Below are 14,468 nucleotides of genomic sequence, written 5' to 3'. Positions count from 1 at the left end.
AATAAGAAAAAATCCTTAATTGAGCTACATCTGTGTTAGCTGATCAGCTTATATTTTAAAAAGGTAATTTGCATCTGTAAATGTTTTCAGTGGCATTTTATATTTATCAGAAAATCTTTCCACAGAAATATGACAGAACAGGATTTCATTCCAATCAGGAATGGTATTATAATGAGTACTAAGCATCATATACTTTCCCCATCATGTACTTCCAATTATGCCACCAGGCAGAAAATCCTCAGAACCTCTCATTGGGATTTAAAAATAGTAAAATAAATCTTGATCTGTTTTCTCTCCTTGTATGCCAGAAATAAACAGTACCACAACTGTTACAGCCCAAACATTTTAAACATTTTTCCTTGCTCCTGCCATGTGTGTCGTGCATACTGCTTCATAGTGAATTGTGCATGTAATTCACACATACAATTCAACTTCCAGGTTTAAGTAACTCTTTTCATAAGGTTATTAATTCCTTATAGATAACTGAAGTCTTGTATTAACATAAGCTTTGTATAGTGGATGGTATCCCTCTTAGTTTAAAAGATTACTTACCAAACTTTGTACATACGCTATTAAATATGAAAACAAACCAATCTGTGCCATTCTTTTATAATAATTATGGAAGTACAAACTGTACAGAATTCCAGTTATATTTTCAGTGAGTAACAATCCACTTTAAGAGTTGCTATCAAACTGGGTATCTACTCTGTTTTTCTCAGGGGTAGACTTAGTCTTCAGCTTTGTACTCAGACTATGTATACCCAGGTATAAATTATTGCATATAGTACTTTGTCTTCTGATGTTGTATTTGAAATTTTCATTCCTTTTTTTCGTGTTTTCCCAGAACTTCTTTCACTGATGTAACCATAGCTTTGTCAATTATTGTATGAAATTAAGCTTGAAATATAAAATATCCTTTAAAATACCCTTAATCAGGAAGTAATTAGTTCTCTTGTTTTTTCCTTATTAAAAGATTAAAAGTTTATCTCAGCAGGGTAGAGGATAAAAATGGTAGTTAATGCCAACATTGGAAAGCAAAGAACAGGAACAGCCCTGGAAATATACTCTCTGCCTTCTTCCTCCTCATTCCAAAATGGACTTAACATTAGGAAACACTGTCTTGTCAGTGAGAATTCAGAGAAATTATTCACACAAGTTTATTGTATAAGGCTGTCCCCACAACCACAGGAGGAAGACTCCAGACGTTTTGTAATTCTGCTGAACAAGCACCCTAAAAATTGAAGGATGTACAAATTAGCCCATCCTCAAGATCATCAGTTGTATTTCATAACCGAATATAGTGCCTTCGAATGAAAAGTGGTGTGACAAGCTTCAAGTGTGTGCTGTCTCATAAATTCCACAATGTGGCCACCATTTTTGCCTACTTATCTGAGGAGGAAATCCTGACAACCATCATTGAAGATCTTAAAAACATATTTTAATCTCAGATGCTTACTGAGGAATTTGCAGAAGTTACAGGGAATGCTCAGATGCTTTCTCTAAATTCACAGAGGACTTCTAAAGTTTTCAAATATTGCAATAGAGGAGTCTATAAAAGGGACCAGATTAGAAATGGCAGAGGTAGTGAGAGTTCAGCTATTCGTGGATTCTCTGCTGCTATTTGTGGATTCAGGAATTAATAGGCTCTCCCTTTTTTAAGTGACAGCATTGTTTCTCTGAATTCAGGTTATCCCAAATTTATTACAGTGTGGACCACAACTTAGTAGAGGAGATTGTCCACAAGGAAATTACCTTTCCCACTTGTGCTTGCATAATAGCCTTATGGTGTCTAAAGCAGTTGCTTACATGAGAAAGTATTAAGAACATACTTATATACTTTTCAGCTGTCTATAATGCATACATATTTTGTTTTTTGAAAAAAGTTAGTCATGCTATCTACTTTTACTGTTTATCTCCCTCTCCCCTTTGTTTTTTTTGTTTTTGTTTTTGTTTTTTTGCTTCCCTGTTACATTCATAATCTGTCACATCATTCTTTGCCCATGCCTAGGCATCAAGTCCTCTCCTTCCCCTGCTTCTCTGGACATTCCTTCCTTGCTGTGCTGCCAGTGCCAGCCCTATTAATGCTCAGCTCCTGTTTCTTCTCTTCTAATATGTAACAGTGACAGCTAGGCTGGCTGCTCCTGCTTTCCAGCTATTTCTACAAGTAATAGGCCTCTCTTCTTTTTTTTGGCAATAAAGAGCCTAGATATCTGAAGAAGCATCTAGAAACAAAAACAGTCAGCATTATATGACTAGCCAGTTCTCCATAGGCCACAGTTCTGGAACTGTCAGAGTTTGCAACATGAAAAACCTTGAATTTGGTAGAGGCATTGAATGCTAAAGCAGTGGGCACCAAATAAATAATATAAGATTTATATGAATTGAGATGCTTTGAGTAATTTTCCAGGGATTTAGTGTATTGTCATATTTTTGTGTTTCTGGACCGTTACTGTCTTTTTTCCTCTGTCTTGCTCAAATGGAACTTTTAATCTTTTTCAATTATCAATATCTAAAACCAAAACACCTATCTTCTTATTCCTAAAGCATTGATCGTTTAGCCAGATCACTGTTTTATTAACTGCAATTAGTGTCACTAATTTCTATTGCTAAAATACAGTAGAACTTTGCTAATTCTCAGTGATACCTGGCAAACTAATAGCAAATTTCAGAACGTGAGGATTAGCTTCTAAAGTGAAAAACCCCATTTTAAAAAATAAATGCAATCCACTGCAGAGTTTATTAAATTCAAGGATTTTGATAACTGTAGCTTAATTTTGTTTCTTATCCTGCAAAAAAGGTACAAACGTTTTGCACAGTTTAATCTGATTCTTAAATTTTATCATTAAACAATAATTTTCCTTTCCAAATTAACTCATAGTATGATGGGCAATTATGAAGTGCTGCACTAAAGTATTTAATACAAGTAGAGAAATGACTTTTATTCACATTTCTTTTTTTTAGACTTGTATCACCAGAACAGCCTCCTAAGGCAAAGTTTCTGACCTTGGGTTCCAAGTTCCGCTATAGTGGCCGTACTCAAGCACAGACACGGCAGGCTAGCAACCTTATAGACAGACCAGCTCCATACTTTGAGCGCACCTCGAGCAAACGTGTCTCCAGGAGTCTTGATGGAGGTAAGAGATTCTGATAAGGGGATATTATGCACCAAGTGATGCTTTCATTACATCTTGTGGCTTTCTCAGTTCTGTTGTTAACTTTAGAAAATGCTAACATCTGCATGCCTAGAATGTTAATTGTCAGACTATGAAATTTGCAACTCAGTTCTACAAGTTCATGTGTTAGTTGACTGCACAACTATATCACACCTCTTTCCGGGTGCTTTGTAAACACGTTTTCTGCAATTCCTGATGAGTTGCTGTTTTTCTGTTTTCTTTGGGGGCGGGGGAAACATTTTAGCACTGATACTGTAGCTGTGCTAATATGGTGAGCTGTCCATCTTTTTGAAAAAGGTTTGTAGTGTAAATACAAATTTTGCTGAGCTAGATCTCTTTTTAAAGGTTTACTACACATATTGCAAGTCATTAATATGGATATTTAAAATAACATTGATATGTCTATTTGCTCAATCTCTTAATGAAAAAATGTTAAGCATGGAATTAGACTAAAATACAGGACTTCTGGGAGCAAGCAGAGGAAAATGGATGTCTAGATTTGGAGCTCCTGCTTGGCCCCACTAATATCCACCGACATCCAATATATTAAGATCACAATTTTTGTCTCTGGGTGGTTCATTCTGTTCTTTAACATCATAGTAGCAAATTGACCTGGTTTTGAACCCCTCTTCCTCCCTGGGTTCCCCACAAATCACAAAGAAACAGAGGCTCTCTGGTACCCCCGTACAGGGCAGCATGGCAGCACTCAAGGAGGAGTGCCTGATAGGCCTGGATCAAGTCTACAAAATTCAAAAGCAGATACCCAAAGAACAGATCCTGCTTTAAGAAAATATCAAGGATATCTCTGAAATTAAAGCCACGAGTGCACCACACCAGCTCAGTTTGCAGGGGCTATCTTTCAGCACTGGGGAGGCAGGAACTAGAATCTCTATTTTAGAAGATACATATGGGCTCTGTTAGGATCACTACAGACAAACATCTGACCCAAAAGCTACATCATAAAATCAATTACCTTGAAGGCTGGTCCAAAAGATTTGAGAATGGCTAGGTACCCTGAGGAAGTAGAAAAGGGCAGGCCAGTAGAATTTTTGTCTAGGACCCTGCTAGAGATACTTTCCTTACACCTGGACAACAGACTTGATCATAGAAAGAGCCTAGTGCTCCCTAGCCCCCAAACCTTCAACTAATGCCAAGCCTCTCTAGCTTCTCTTTGCTGTCTAAACTCCTTATGAATTCCCCTAGATACTCTTCATCCTTCTCATAGCCCTGAGTCTTATTGGGCACAGCATATAATGTTTGCTGGGACTCTTCCCTCTGTGAATACCTATGGCTAATTTACGTACATGTGTTTCTTGGAACATAAAAGGAATTGGTAACCCTATGAAAAGGAAAACAATGTCTGTTACTTAGGGACGTTGAAAACTGATATTATATTTCTCCAGGAAGCACACCTCATTGAATCTGAAGCTGAAAAACTTAAAAAGGCCAGATTGGTCATGGCATTTTTAGTAATTATTCAGCTAAGTCTAGGGTGGGTGTCAATCCTGTTCAATAAGAACTGAGCACACAAATCCTATCAACTGCCAAAGACATGGAGGGAAGGTTTGTAATAGTGAAAGTCTGCATCGCCAATTATACATACATTTTTAAACCTCTATACCCCCCCCCTCCCCCCAATAAAGATGATCCCTCCTTTTTCAATCAATTATTTTCAAGATTGACTCCTCCCTAGAAAATTTGACTGTAATAAGGGACTTCAGTATAGTGTTAGACCTATTTTTGGACAGATCAAGCAGACCCCAGTGATCCTAATCTGCCACTTGGCAGACCATTATTGCCCAGATGAAGAACTGTGTTTAAACGACATATGGAGGCTGCAGCACCTACAAATAGAGACCACACCTTTGTCTCACCTTTGCATTCAGCATACTCATGGATCAATTGTTTTTGGTTGATTGGTGGCTTAGTGAACTGTTTTTAACAATGAAATGAATGTGATCATGATCTCTGATCATGCACCTGTGCTGTTGCAGCTCATCTCCTAAAGAAGTAGGGGCTAGCAGAAGGTGGAGGTTAAACTCCTCTTTACTACTAAACATACAATTTAAAAAGCACATGAAGGAAAAAATAAAATTTTTCTTTAAGACCAACAACCACCCTTCAGTTTCCTGAGTGAACTTGTGAGACATTTCAAAGTCCTACTTCTCTCACAGGAGACCCAGACAAACTGAGCTGGCGAATGTAATGAAGAAGTTCAAGGGGGTAGACCTCAGCTATGCTGATTTAACCTCTCCAGATAAACTCCAAGATGAGTAATCTCTGATATGAAATTAATAAAATAGCCTTGGCTCAGGCTGAATTTGCTTTGTTTAGATCAGGGGGTCAGCAACCTATGGCATGTGTGCTAAATGTGGTACACGAGATGATTTTGAGTGCCACGCGTCAGGGACAGGGAGAGGGGCCGGGTTGGTGCGACCACCGGGGATGTCAGCGGGGGGGCAGCTCCTTAGAGGAGAGCCCAGCTGGCCCCCCCCCCCCCCCCCCCCCCCCCCCCCCCCCCCCCCCAAGGCTGGTGCATAGGGGCATGGCTCCCTCGGTACACCACTGCTGCTGCACCTGCCACCCTTGCAGTGGAGGGGGAAGGAGGAGAGCAGGAAATGGGCCCGCAGACCCTACTGCCGCTGACAGGAGTGCACAAATACAAATAGTAGCCCCCCGGCATCAGACACCCATACACCACTGGCCAGGGTGCTGGACCCATGGTACGTGGGAGACGGGCGGGGGGAAGACTTGGCACGCCCCTTCCCAAAGGTTGCCAACCCCTGGTTTTAGATTAAAACAGATGTACTGGGAATCTGTTACTACATAAATTTTAATTCACTAAAAGCTAAAATCCTCTCAAGTCAGGGCCACATATCAATCAAAAATGTGGTAATGAACAATTATCCAAATTTAACCAAAACTTATATTTAGAGGAAGACCCCCTGACAATCACTTACTTGAGAAGTACACCCAAAATCTGCAGCCAGCAAACAAATGAACAGTAAATTTTGTTTGATTCCCCATTACATACCTCTGAAATTATGTCTTCCCTAAATGACATGAAATCAGGTAAAGCTCCAGGCATAGATGGTTTGCCAGTTGAATTTTATATCCAATTCAAAGACATCCTTGCTCCCAGGCATGTTATATTATAAATTAAAGCTTTCAGTAAAGGCACTTTGAGATTAGGGATTTGTTCATTGAAAAGGACAGTCATGTTTAACCCTTACAGAGATGCCCAAGAATGTTCTATCAACCAATATCCTTGATCAAATCTGACATTAAAATATTATCTAAAATTCTAGATGGACAGTTAAAAAAAGTAACGAGGAACTTAATATACCCAGAACAGGTGCTTTTTATATAAAAGAGAGGTGTTGGACAACACATCAATTTGTCAGACACCACCAATAGGGACACTACTTGAAGAGGAAGAGAAGGTGGTTCTTTGAGTACTTGCTCATGTCCATTCCATTATAGCTGTGTTCGCGCCATGTGCACCGTCGCCAGAAGCTTTTCCCTAGTGGTATCGACCAGGTCAGTTCTAATGCCCCCTGGAATGGCGCCCTCATGGCATGGTATATAGGCAACTGATACCCCGCTGCCCCCTCAGTTCCTTCTTTCCATCTGACATTTGCTGGAAGGCTGTTGTCTCCTTGCTCCACAAGTAATTCTCCTTAGTGGTTGTTTTCTATAAAGAGATTGTAAATAGAATGTTAACAGTTGATTAACAAGTTAGTTAGGCAGCTCAAGCTCTTCAAGGCTTCTTGAATCCCCACCTTGCAGGGTTAACCTGCAAGACCCAAGGCATGCTTCGGTCCCAAGGTTTTAAGCAGTGTGTGACTTGCCTGAAGAAGATTCCAGTGAGTGACCTGCACGACAGTTGACTGAAGTGCCTTGGTGAGGGTCACATTTCGGCAAATGGCCAAAACTGCAAAAATTTTAGACCAAGGACCAAGAAGGAGAGGGATTGTAGACTGAAATTACTCCTAATAGAGGTGGCACTTTGATCGCTTCGGAACAGCAAGCAGGTCTGACACTGAGTACCTCCTGAGTCAGGAGCACCCCGGCCTCTATCAGAAAGCCTCAACACAGCCTGGGATCCTCAGTGCAGACTACCTCCTGGCACCGACACTCCTCCCCAGCACCAAGGTGGCACAGCACTGCTCCCCATTACCAGTGCCCAAGAAGAAAAGTCATATCGGGGCTGCTCTCCAATGAAGAAGACTACAGAACGAGTAAGATCCATGTCTGACCACTCACAGAAGGTCACTAACCAGCCAACATCAAGGTGAGGAACCATTGAGTCCGGTGTGCATGGACTGTCCGTCAAGAGTGAGCCATGGAGGAAACCCGACCCCGGCAGCCCCATCAACACCAGAGGCATATGAGTCAGTGAGAAGTATGAACCCTCCCATGACGGCCGCCATCTGAAGTGTGGTGGGAGCCCCGGGCAGCCATTTTGTGCCCGCCACACTGAAAAAGCGCTCGACCCACGGGAGCACGAAGGCCACCCTACCACAAGACCCACAGGGGACAGCTCAGGCACCTCAGGACCTCGCCACACAGAGATAAGTCCTGGTCCTGGGCAAGCCAACAATAATGGCGTGGCACAGACCTCCATCTTGCTTGACTTTGAGGGGCTCGACACTCTGACAGCAGTTGATGTCCCGGTCTTGGTACTGCTTGCAGTCATAGCACCGATTGTGATCTCAGCGCTGTCCTACACCCCAGCACTACCCATCCTCATGCTGCCACTAACCATCATGGCACCGCTCTCCATTGCGGCAGCAACACCTGGCGCCGAGGGGTACAGCATCTCCATGGTCGCCCAGGAGCGAGTCTTTGGGCTCCAATTTGCAAGTGGAGTCCTATGTGTCCCAAAGGAGTGGACGTTGGGCATAACAGAAACATTTGCTTGACATCCAGAGAACCATCCCACCATCATGGCCACCTTCCCAATGGCAGATGCCATGCCAGTGGCCAGTGTGGGCACCATGGGCAGCTCACGCCCTTAAAGACTCTTTCACAGGACACTCCCATTCAGCATCTTCCCCTTCACCCCCCATCAGAGTGGGGTTCGGTTCTGGGAGCGGAAATCCTGGGCAATCAGAATACCCCTGCAGGGGACCCACCAGCTCCAGAGGAAGTGTAAGACCCTGAGATATCCTCTTCTCCGGATGAGGCAGTGGCGGGCATGTCCATTGAAATGCTGCAGGATGATTACAAGGCTCACCAAGGAGGATGGCTCAGAACCTCGGCCTACAGGAAGAAGAAATAGAAGAGTCACCCCTACCTTTGGTGGACATACTAACAACATCCATCTCTGAAAGGTGGCCCTGCCCCTGAATGAGGTGATTTCATGGCCTATAAAGGTCTTGTGAAAACACCCACATCTCTCCAATCCACAGCAAATCAGGTTGAAAGAAAGTATTTTGTACCCCCAAAGGGTACGAGTACCTGTACACCCACTGTCTATCAGGATCCCTGGTTATGGCTGCAACCAATAAATGGGAGAGGCAAGAGCAATAGGGGCCATAGCCCAGGGCAAAAGATGCCAAGAAATTGGACTTATTAAGGAGAAAAATATACTCCACAGCGGGCCTCCAAGTGAGGATTTCTAATCATCAGGCCCCTTTAAGTCATTATGACATCAATACCTGGGTGGCCATATCAAAATTTAAAGAAGTCGTACCTTCAGAGTCTAGATTGGAGTTTGTGGCCTAGACCAATGAATGCAAGACTATAATCAAGGCATTCCTTCCATCAGCCTCAAACATAGTGGACGCAATAGTTCATGCCATGGCTGCAGCTGTGGTAATGAGACAAAGCTCCTGGCTTCAGTCTTCAGGCCTGCCCTAGGAAGTCCAGCAAACAGTTTAAGACCTGTTGTTCAAGGGACAATCCCTCTTTTCTGAACAGACGGATGTGCGGCTTCATAGTTTGAAGGACTCCTGCACAATGTTGATGTTTCTAGGCCTCCATATCCCAGCCCCTTACCGAAAACATTTTATTCCCCAACGTATGTGCCGTTTTTATTCACCACAATGCCAACAGAGACATGGCTATGGATGGCAGCAAAACAACGGGTTTAGGAGGAGACAGACCCATAACTTCTCGTTAGCCTCTACATTTGTGCCCACGAGACAACTGTCGGGCCCTAAGCAAAAATTTTGAAGGTGTGCCTGAGAGCGGCACACCAGTCCACAACCTGGATCCTATCCCTATGTTTGGAGACCATTTGTTCCATTTTTACCAGGCTTGGGCCAGCATCACATCAGATCAATGGGTGCTCCACATGGTAAAAATGGGATATATCCTTCAGTTTATTTCTCACGAGAGACTCCTGACCCAGGAGGTGCAATTGCTCCTAAGGGTGGGAGCTGTAGAAGAGGTTCCAGTGGATCTGAGAGGCATGGGTTTTTACTCACACTACTTTCTGATCCCAAAGTTCAATGGGTATCTCAGGCCTGTCCCAGATCTGTGAAACCTCAAGTTCATGAAGAAATTGAAGTTCCGCATGGTCTCCCGGTCATCGATTAGCCCTTCCTTGGATCCAGGAAACTGGTATGCTGCCCTCGACTTGAAGGATACATACTTTTAAATACCCATATTCCAAAGACACAAGAAATATCTATGATTCATAGGAGGCCACGATCATTATCAGTTCATGGTGTGTTGCCTTTTGGCCTATCGACGGCTCCAAGGGTTTTCATGAAGTGCATTACAATGGTGGCAGCCTTCCTCAGGAAAGTGGGAGTACAAGTCTATCCATATCTGGACGATCAGTTCATCAGGGACCAATCTTTTGGCTAGCAACATCCAGTGGGTTGCACCTGCACCCTGAATGACATCACACTGGTTCCCTGACACTCAAACTGGTGGCATAAAAATGGAGTGAGGCCAGTCACCCTTCAGTTCCTTCTTACTGTGCATGGCTGGAGATAGAACTGTGAAGCAGGGATGTTTTTTATCTCTTGCAACTTGGCTAGCTTTGTTTGCATGTTTTTATCTTAGTGAGCTAGCAGGTTACTTTAGTTGAACTTAGTTGAACTCAACTACATTAGCTGTAGTTACTTAGTTTCTAGGTTTTTTTTATAGCTTTGGTGGGTTGGGGGTTTTTGTTTTGTTTTAATGTACCAGGTACTGGTCTTCAGCTGCAATGACTGAGCCCAGATCCTCCAGTTTTAAAAATTGCCCCTCGTGTAAGACAGCCATGCTTCTCTGTGATAGCATACCATGTTTATTTTGTCTGGGTTAGGGGCATATCACTAAAGTGCTCCATCAGCAGATTACTTTCAAAAAGAACTCAGAAGGTGAGGGACACTCATAGATATACACAGAACCTCACCCACCAACTCCTGTAATAGACCTCTAACCTATGACTGAGTTATTGAAGTCCTCAAATCATGGTTTAAAGACTTCAAGGTACAGAGAATCCACCAGCAAGTAACCCATGCTACAAAGAAAGATGAAAAACCCCCAGGGCCTCTGCCCATCTGCTCTGGGAGAAAATTCCTTCTCGACCCCAAATGTGGCGATCAGCTAAACCCTGAGCATGCAGGCAAGACTCATCAGCCAGACACCCAGGAAAGAATTCTCTGTAGTAAAACAGAACTCACCCCATCTAACATCCCATCATAGCCACTGGGCATATTTGCCGCTAGTAGTCAAAGATCAGTTTATTGCCAGATTAGGCTGTCCCATCATACCATCTTCTCCATAAATTTATCAAGCTCAGTTTTGAAGCCACCTAAGTTTTTTGTCCCCGCTGCTCCCCTTGGAAGGATGTTCCAGAATTTCACTCCTCTGATGGTTAGAAACCTTCATCTAATTTCAAGTCTAAACTTCTTGATGGCCAGTTTATGTCCATTTGTTCTTGTGTCCACATTGGCGCTGAACTTAAATAATCTTCTCCCTCCTTGGTATTTATCCCTCTGATGTATATATAGAGCGCAATGATATCTCCCCCTCAACCTTTTTTTGGTTAGGCTAAACAAGCCAAGCTTTTGAATGTCTTCTCATAAGGCAGGTTTTCCATTCCTCGGCTCATCCCAGTAGCCCTTCTCTGCATCTGTTCCAGTTTGAATTAATCTTTCTTAAACATGGGAGAGCACAACTGCCAAATGTTCCAAATGAGATCTCACCAGCGCCTTGTATAATGGTACTAACACCTCCCTATCTCTACTGGAAATACGCTAGGACTGCATTAGCTTTTTTTTCACAGCCACGTCATATTGGCGGCTCATAGCCATCCTGTGATCAACCAAAACACCCAAGTCCTTCTCCTCCTGTCACTTCCAACTGATGAGTCCTTCGCTTATAGCAAAAATTCTTCTGGTTAGTCCCTAAATGCATGACCTTGCACTTTCCACAATTAAATTTCATCCTGTTTCTCCAGTTTACAAGGTCATCCAGATCTTCTTGTATGATGTCCCAATCCTTCTCTATATTGGCAATACGTCCCAACTTTGTGTCATCTGCAAACTTCATTACTACATTCCCACTTTTTGTGCCAAGGTCAGTAATAAAAAGGTTAAATAAGATCGGTCACAAGACCGATCCCTGAGGCACCCCGCTAGTAATCTCCCTTAGCCTGACAGTTCACCTTTCAGTATGACCTGTTGTTGTCTCCCCTTTAACCAGTTCCTTATCCACCTTTCAATTTTCATATTAATCCCCATCTTTTCCAATTTAACTAATAATTCCCCATGTGGAACCGTAACAAATGCCTTACTGAAATCTAGATAAATTAGATCCACTGCATTTCCTTTGTCTAAAAAAATCTATCATCTTCTCAGAAAAGGAGATCAGGTTGCTCTGGCATGATCTACCTTTTGTAAAGCCATGTATTTTGTCCCAATTCCTGTTAACCTCCATGTCCTTAACTACTTTCTCTTTCAAAATATTTTCCAAGACCTTGCATGCTACTGAGGTCAAGCTAACAGGCCTGTAGTTACCTGGATCACTTTTTTTCCCTTTCTTAAAAATAGGAACTATGTTAGCAATTCTCCAGTCATATGATATAATCCCTGAGTTTATAGATTCATTAAAAATCCTTGCAAATGGGCTTGCAATTTCATGTGCCAGTTCCTTTAATATTCTTGGATGGAGATTATCCGGGTCCCCTGATTTAGTCCTGAAAATTTTTTTATTAGACCAGTCCATGAGATTTACCTCTGATTCAGGCACACAAGACTTTCTCAGAATAGAGTGGTCTTCTTCCAAGAATGTTGTGGTGAGCTCTGACTCTGTCCTAAGCTCCCGAGCACCTTCTTCAAAAAAGATGCCTTCTGCTATTCAAATCCTTGTGGTTGACTTCTGAGAGGAGTAGGACAGAGCATTGCTCTGCAGAAGGGCATAGGCATTAGTCATTTTCCCAGAGGCCAGGTAAAATAAGGAGTATAAACTCTCACTGGGTTCCAGTGGGTATTAGGCACCCAACTGACATTTGTGCCTTTGACAATTTCCCCCTGTAATGTGCTCTGCAAGACATTCACCTCTCAGTTTACACTAAGTCAGTAAAGCTTTCTTGAATAATTACTTTGCAACTTTGAGCCCAAACGAATGTTAGGACAAATGTTAGACAAATGTTTACATATAGATATTATTCTTGGTACAGTGTCAATTCTGTATCTGCTCATACTGCACTTAGCATGAGATTTTAGTAGTTTACCACCTATCTTCTAGGGTAATTTGATTCTATTTTTGCCCAGGGAAGATGTGGTTATTTTTATAGGTTATTTTAATAAAGTGACTCATCCATTCCCAAACAGCTTCTGCTGCTGTTTCAAGCTCCTGTGGGCATCTCTCTGTAGTGTGCTTGTCACAGATCCACAGGTGCAGTGCTCTTCAGCAGCTCTGGAGCAGTCCCTGCCAGACCTGCGTTAAGGTCACACTCTTGCTAGGGTAAGCCACTAGGGTAAGCCTCCGTAGACCAAACCTTGAAGTCTTAAGCACCCTTGCATCACACTGTAAGCTTCCTGAGGCGAGTTCACCTGAGTTGGACACCCGAGAAAGAGACTTGTACACCAAAAAGAGCAATGCATCTCCCCATCTTAATCTGCAGTGACTCTCAGCCAACATCGCAAAAGCAGAAGGGTTTATTAGATGTCTGGAACACAGCATAGAAAGTCCTTGGTTAACATAGAAAACAGAAAGTTACAGCAGAGTGAATCATGGTCAGTTTCTGATGCCTCTGATCCCTTATTAGTCCCAGTCCTGGAGCATCCTGCTTCCAGCAGCCCACACTTAACAACCCCACCTGGCCCTCTTACTTAGCTCTTTGTTCTCCAGCTGGTCACACCCAGCTGGCTTCCAAAGTGGGGGGTGGATCACCCATGGTTTTTAGTTGCTATGTACCAAATGTCTAGGCAGTTGTCTGGGCCATTGTCGTCTTGCATTCTCTATGGGCATTCAGGGTCCAGGAAGCTAAGCGGCAGTCAAACACATATCTCTGGGTCTCTCTTAAAAGTATACAATCTTTTCCCACTGCCTCGTTAACTATACATCACATAGGGGAAATCGAGGCACTTACAATATTCATACAAAATATGAAAAATTCCCACTCCATCACACCTACCATTTCTGTTAGCTTCCCTGGCTTGTGTAATCTTGTCAAAATTCTTCAACTGTGTATGTTTATTATTATGGCTACATTCAGTGCTCTCTTGCATGTCTTCTCAAACATCTATTTATTTAAACATTTTTAATTTCAGGATGAATCTCTGTTGCATTATTGCCAGTGTTTTGGCTGAGCCAGCTGGTCTTAGAGCTCCTCCTGCTGGTTAATACTATTCTAGAGATTCTAGCTGTCAGAATAAAATTGATTCAATATCTGTAATGTCTTTTGGTTTGTTACATCATACATCAAATATACATATTAAGTATTGCCAGTAACTAGCTAAGAGGGATGGGTGAACCAAGTGGAATAAAAGAAAGAACTACTCAAATTTTTCTCAAGACATAAAGTTTGAAAAAGTGTAACTCTTTTATGATGAACTTTGTGGGTTTCTACAGTGCCTGATTTTGTCTGGGTTCACAAGCAGAAATACTATGAGAGAACTTACATGCATGGTATTTTTGTAGTAGCTGAAAACAGAATGCACTGAAAATACCAAATTTGTGAAAGACTATTTTTATCATGGGAGTATGATGACGTTTACAGCCTATTTGTTTTTTGTTCTTGTGATTTATATTGTCACTAGAAATGTGATAATTTTTTTAATGGCTACATGGCTATACTGTTCTCTATATCGTACATACACATCACGTTCAGGATAGAAATCCATT

At 42.3% G+C, this 14,468-nt stretch overlaps 1 protein-coding gene across 7 annotated transcripts in view; it reads left to right on the top strand.

Moving 5' to 3' along the window:
• EPB41L2 (erythrocyte membrane protein band 4.1 like 2) overlaps nt 1-14,468 on the top strand; it is a 236,451-nt gene that overhangs the window by 174,312 nt on the left and 47,671 nt on the right. For all 7 annotated transcript variants that reach the window (XM_067546743.1, XM_067546742.1, XM_067546739.1 and 4 more), the window contains exon 11: nt 2,962-3,134. In XM_067546743.1, the coding sequence (XP_067402844.1) occupies nt 2,962-3,134 (173 nt within the window). The remainder of the gene's footprint in view (nt 1-2,961; nt 3,135-14,468) is intronic.

This window comes from Emydura macquarii, unplaced genomic scaffold (assembly GCF_026122565.2).
Source record: "Emydura macquarii macquarii isolate MOO-44397 ecotype Brisbane River unplaced genomic scaffold, CSIRO-AGI_Emac_v2 contig_1146, whole genome shotgun sequence".
NCBI lineage: Eukaryota > Metazoa > Chordata > Testudines > Chelidae > Emydura > Emydura macquarii.
Note: the sequence above shows the minus strand (reverse complement) of the source record. Positions and strands in the feature narration are given on the sequence as shown.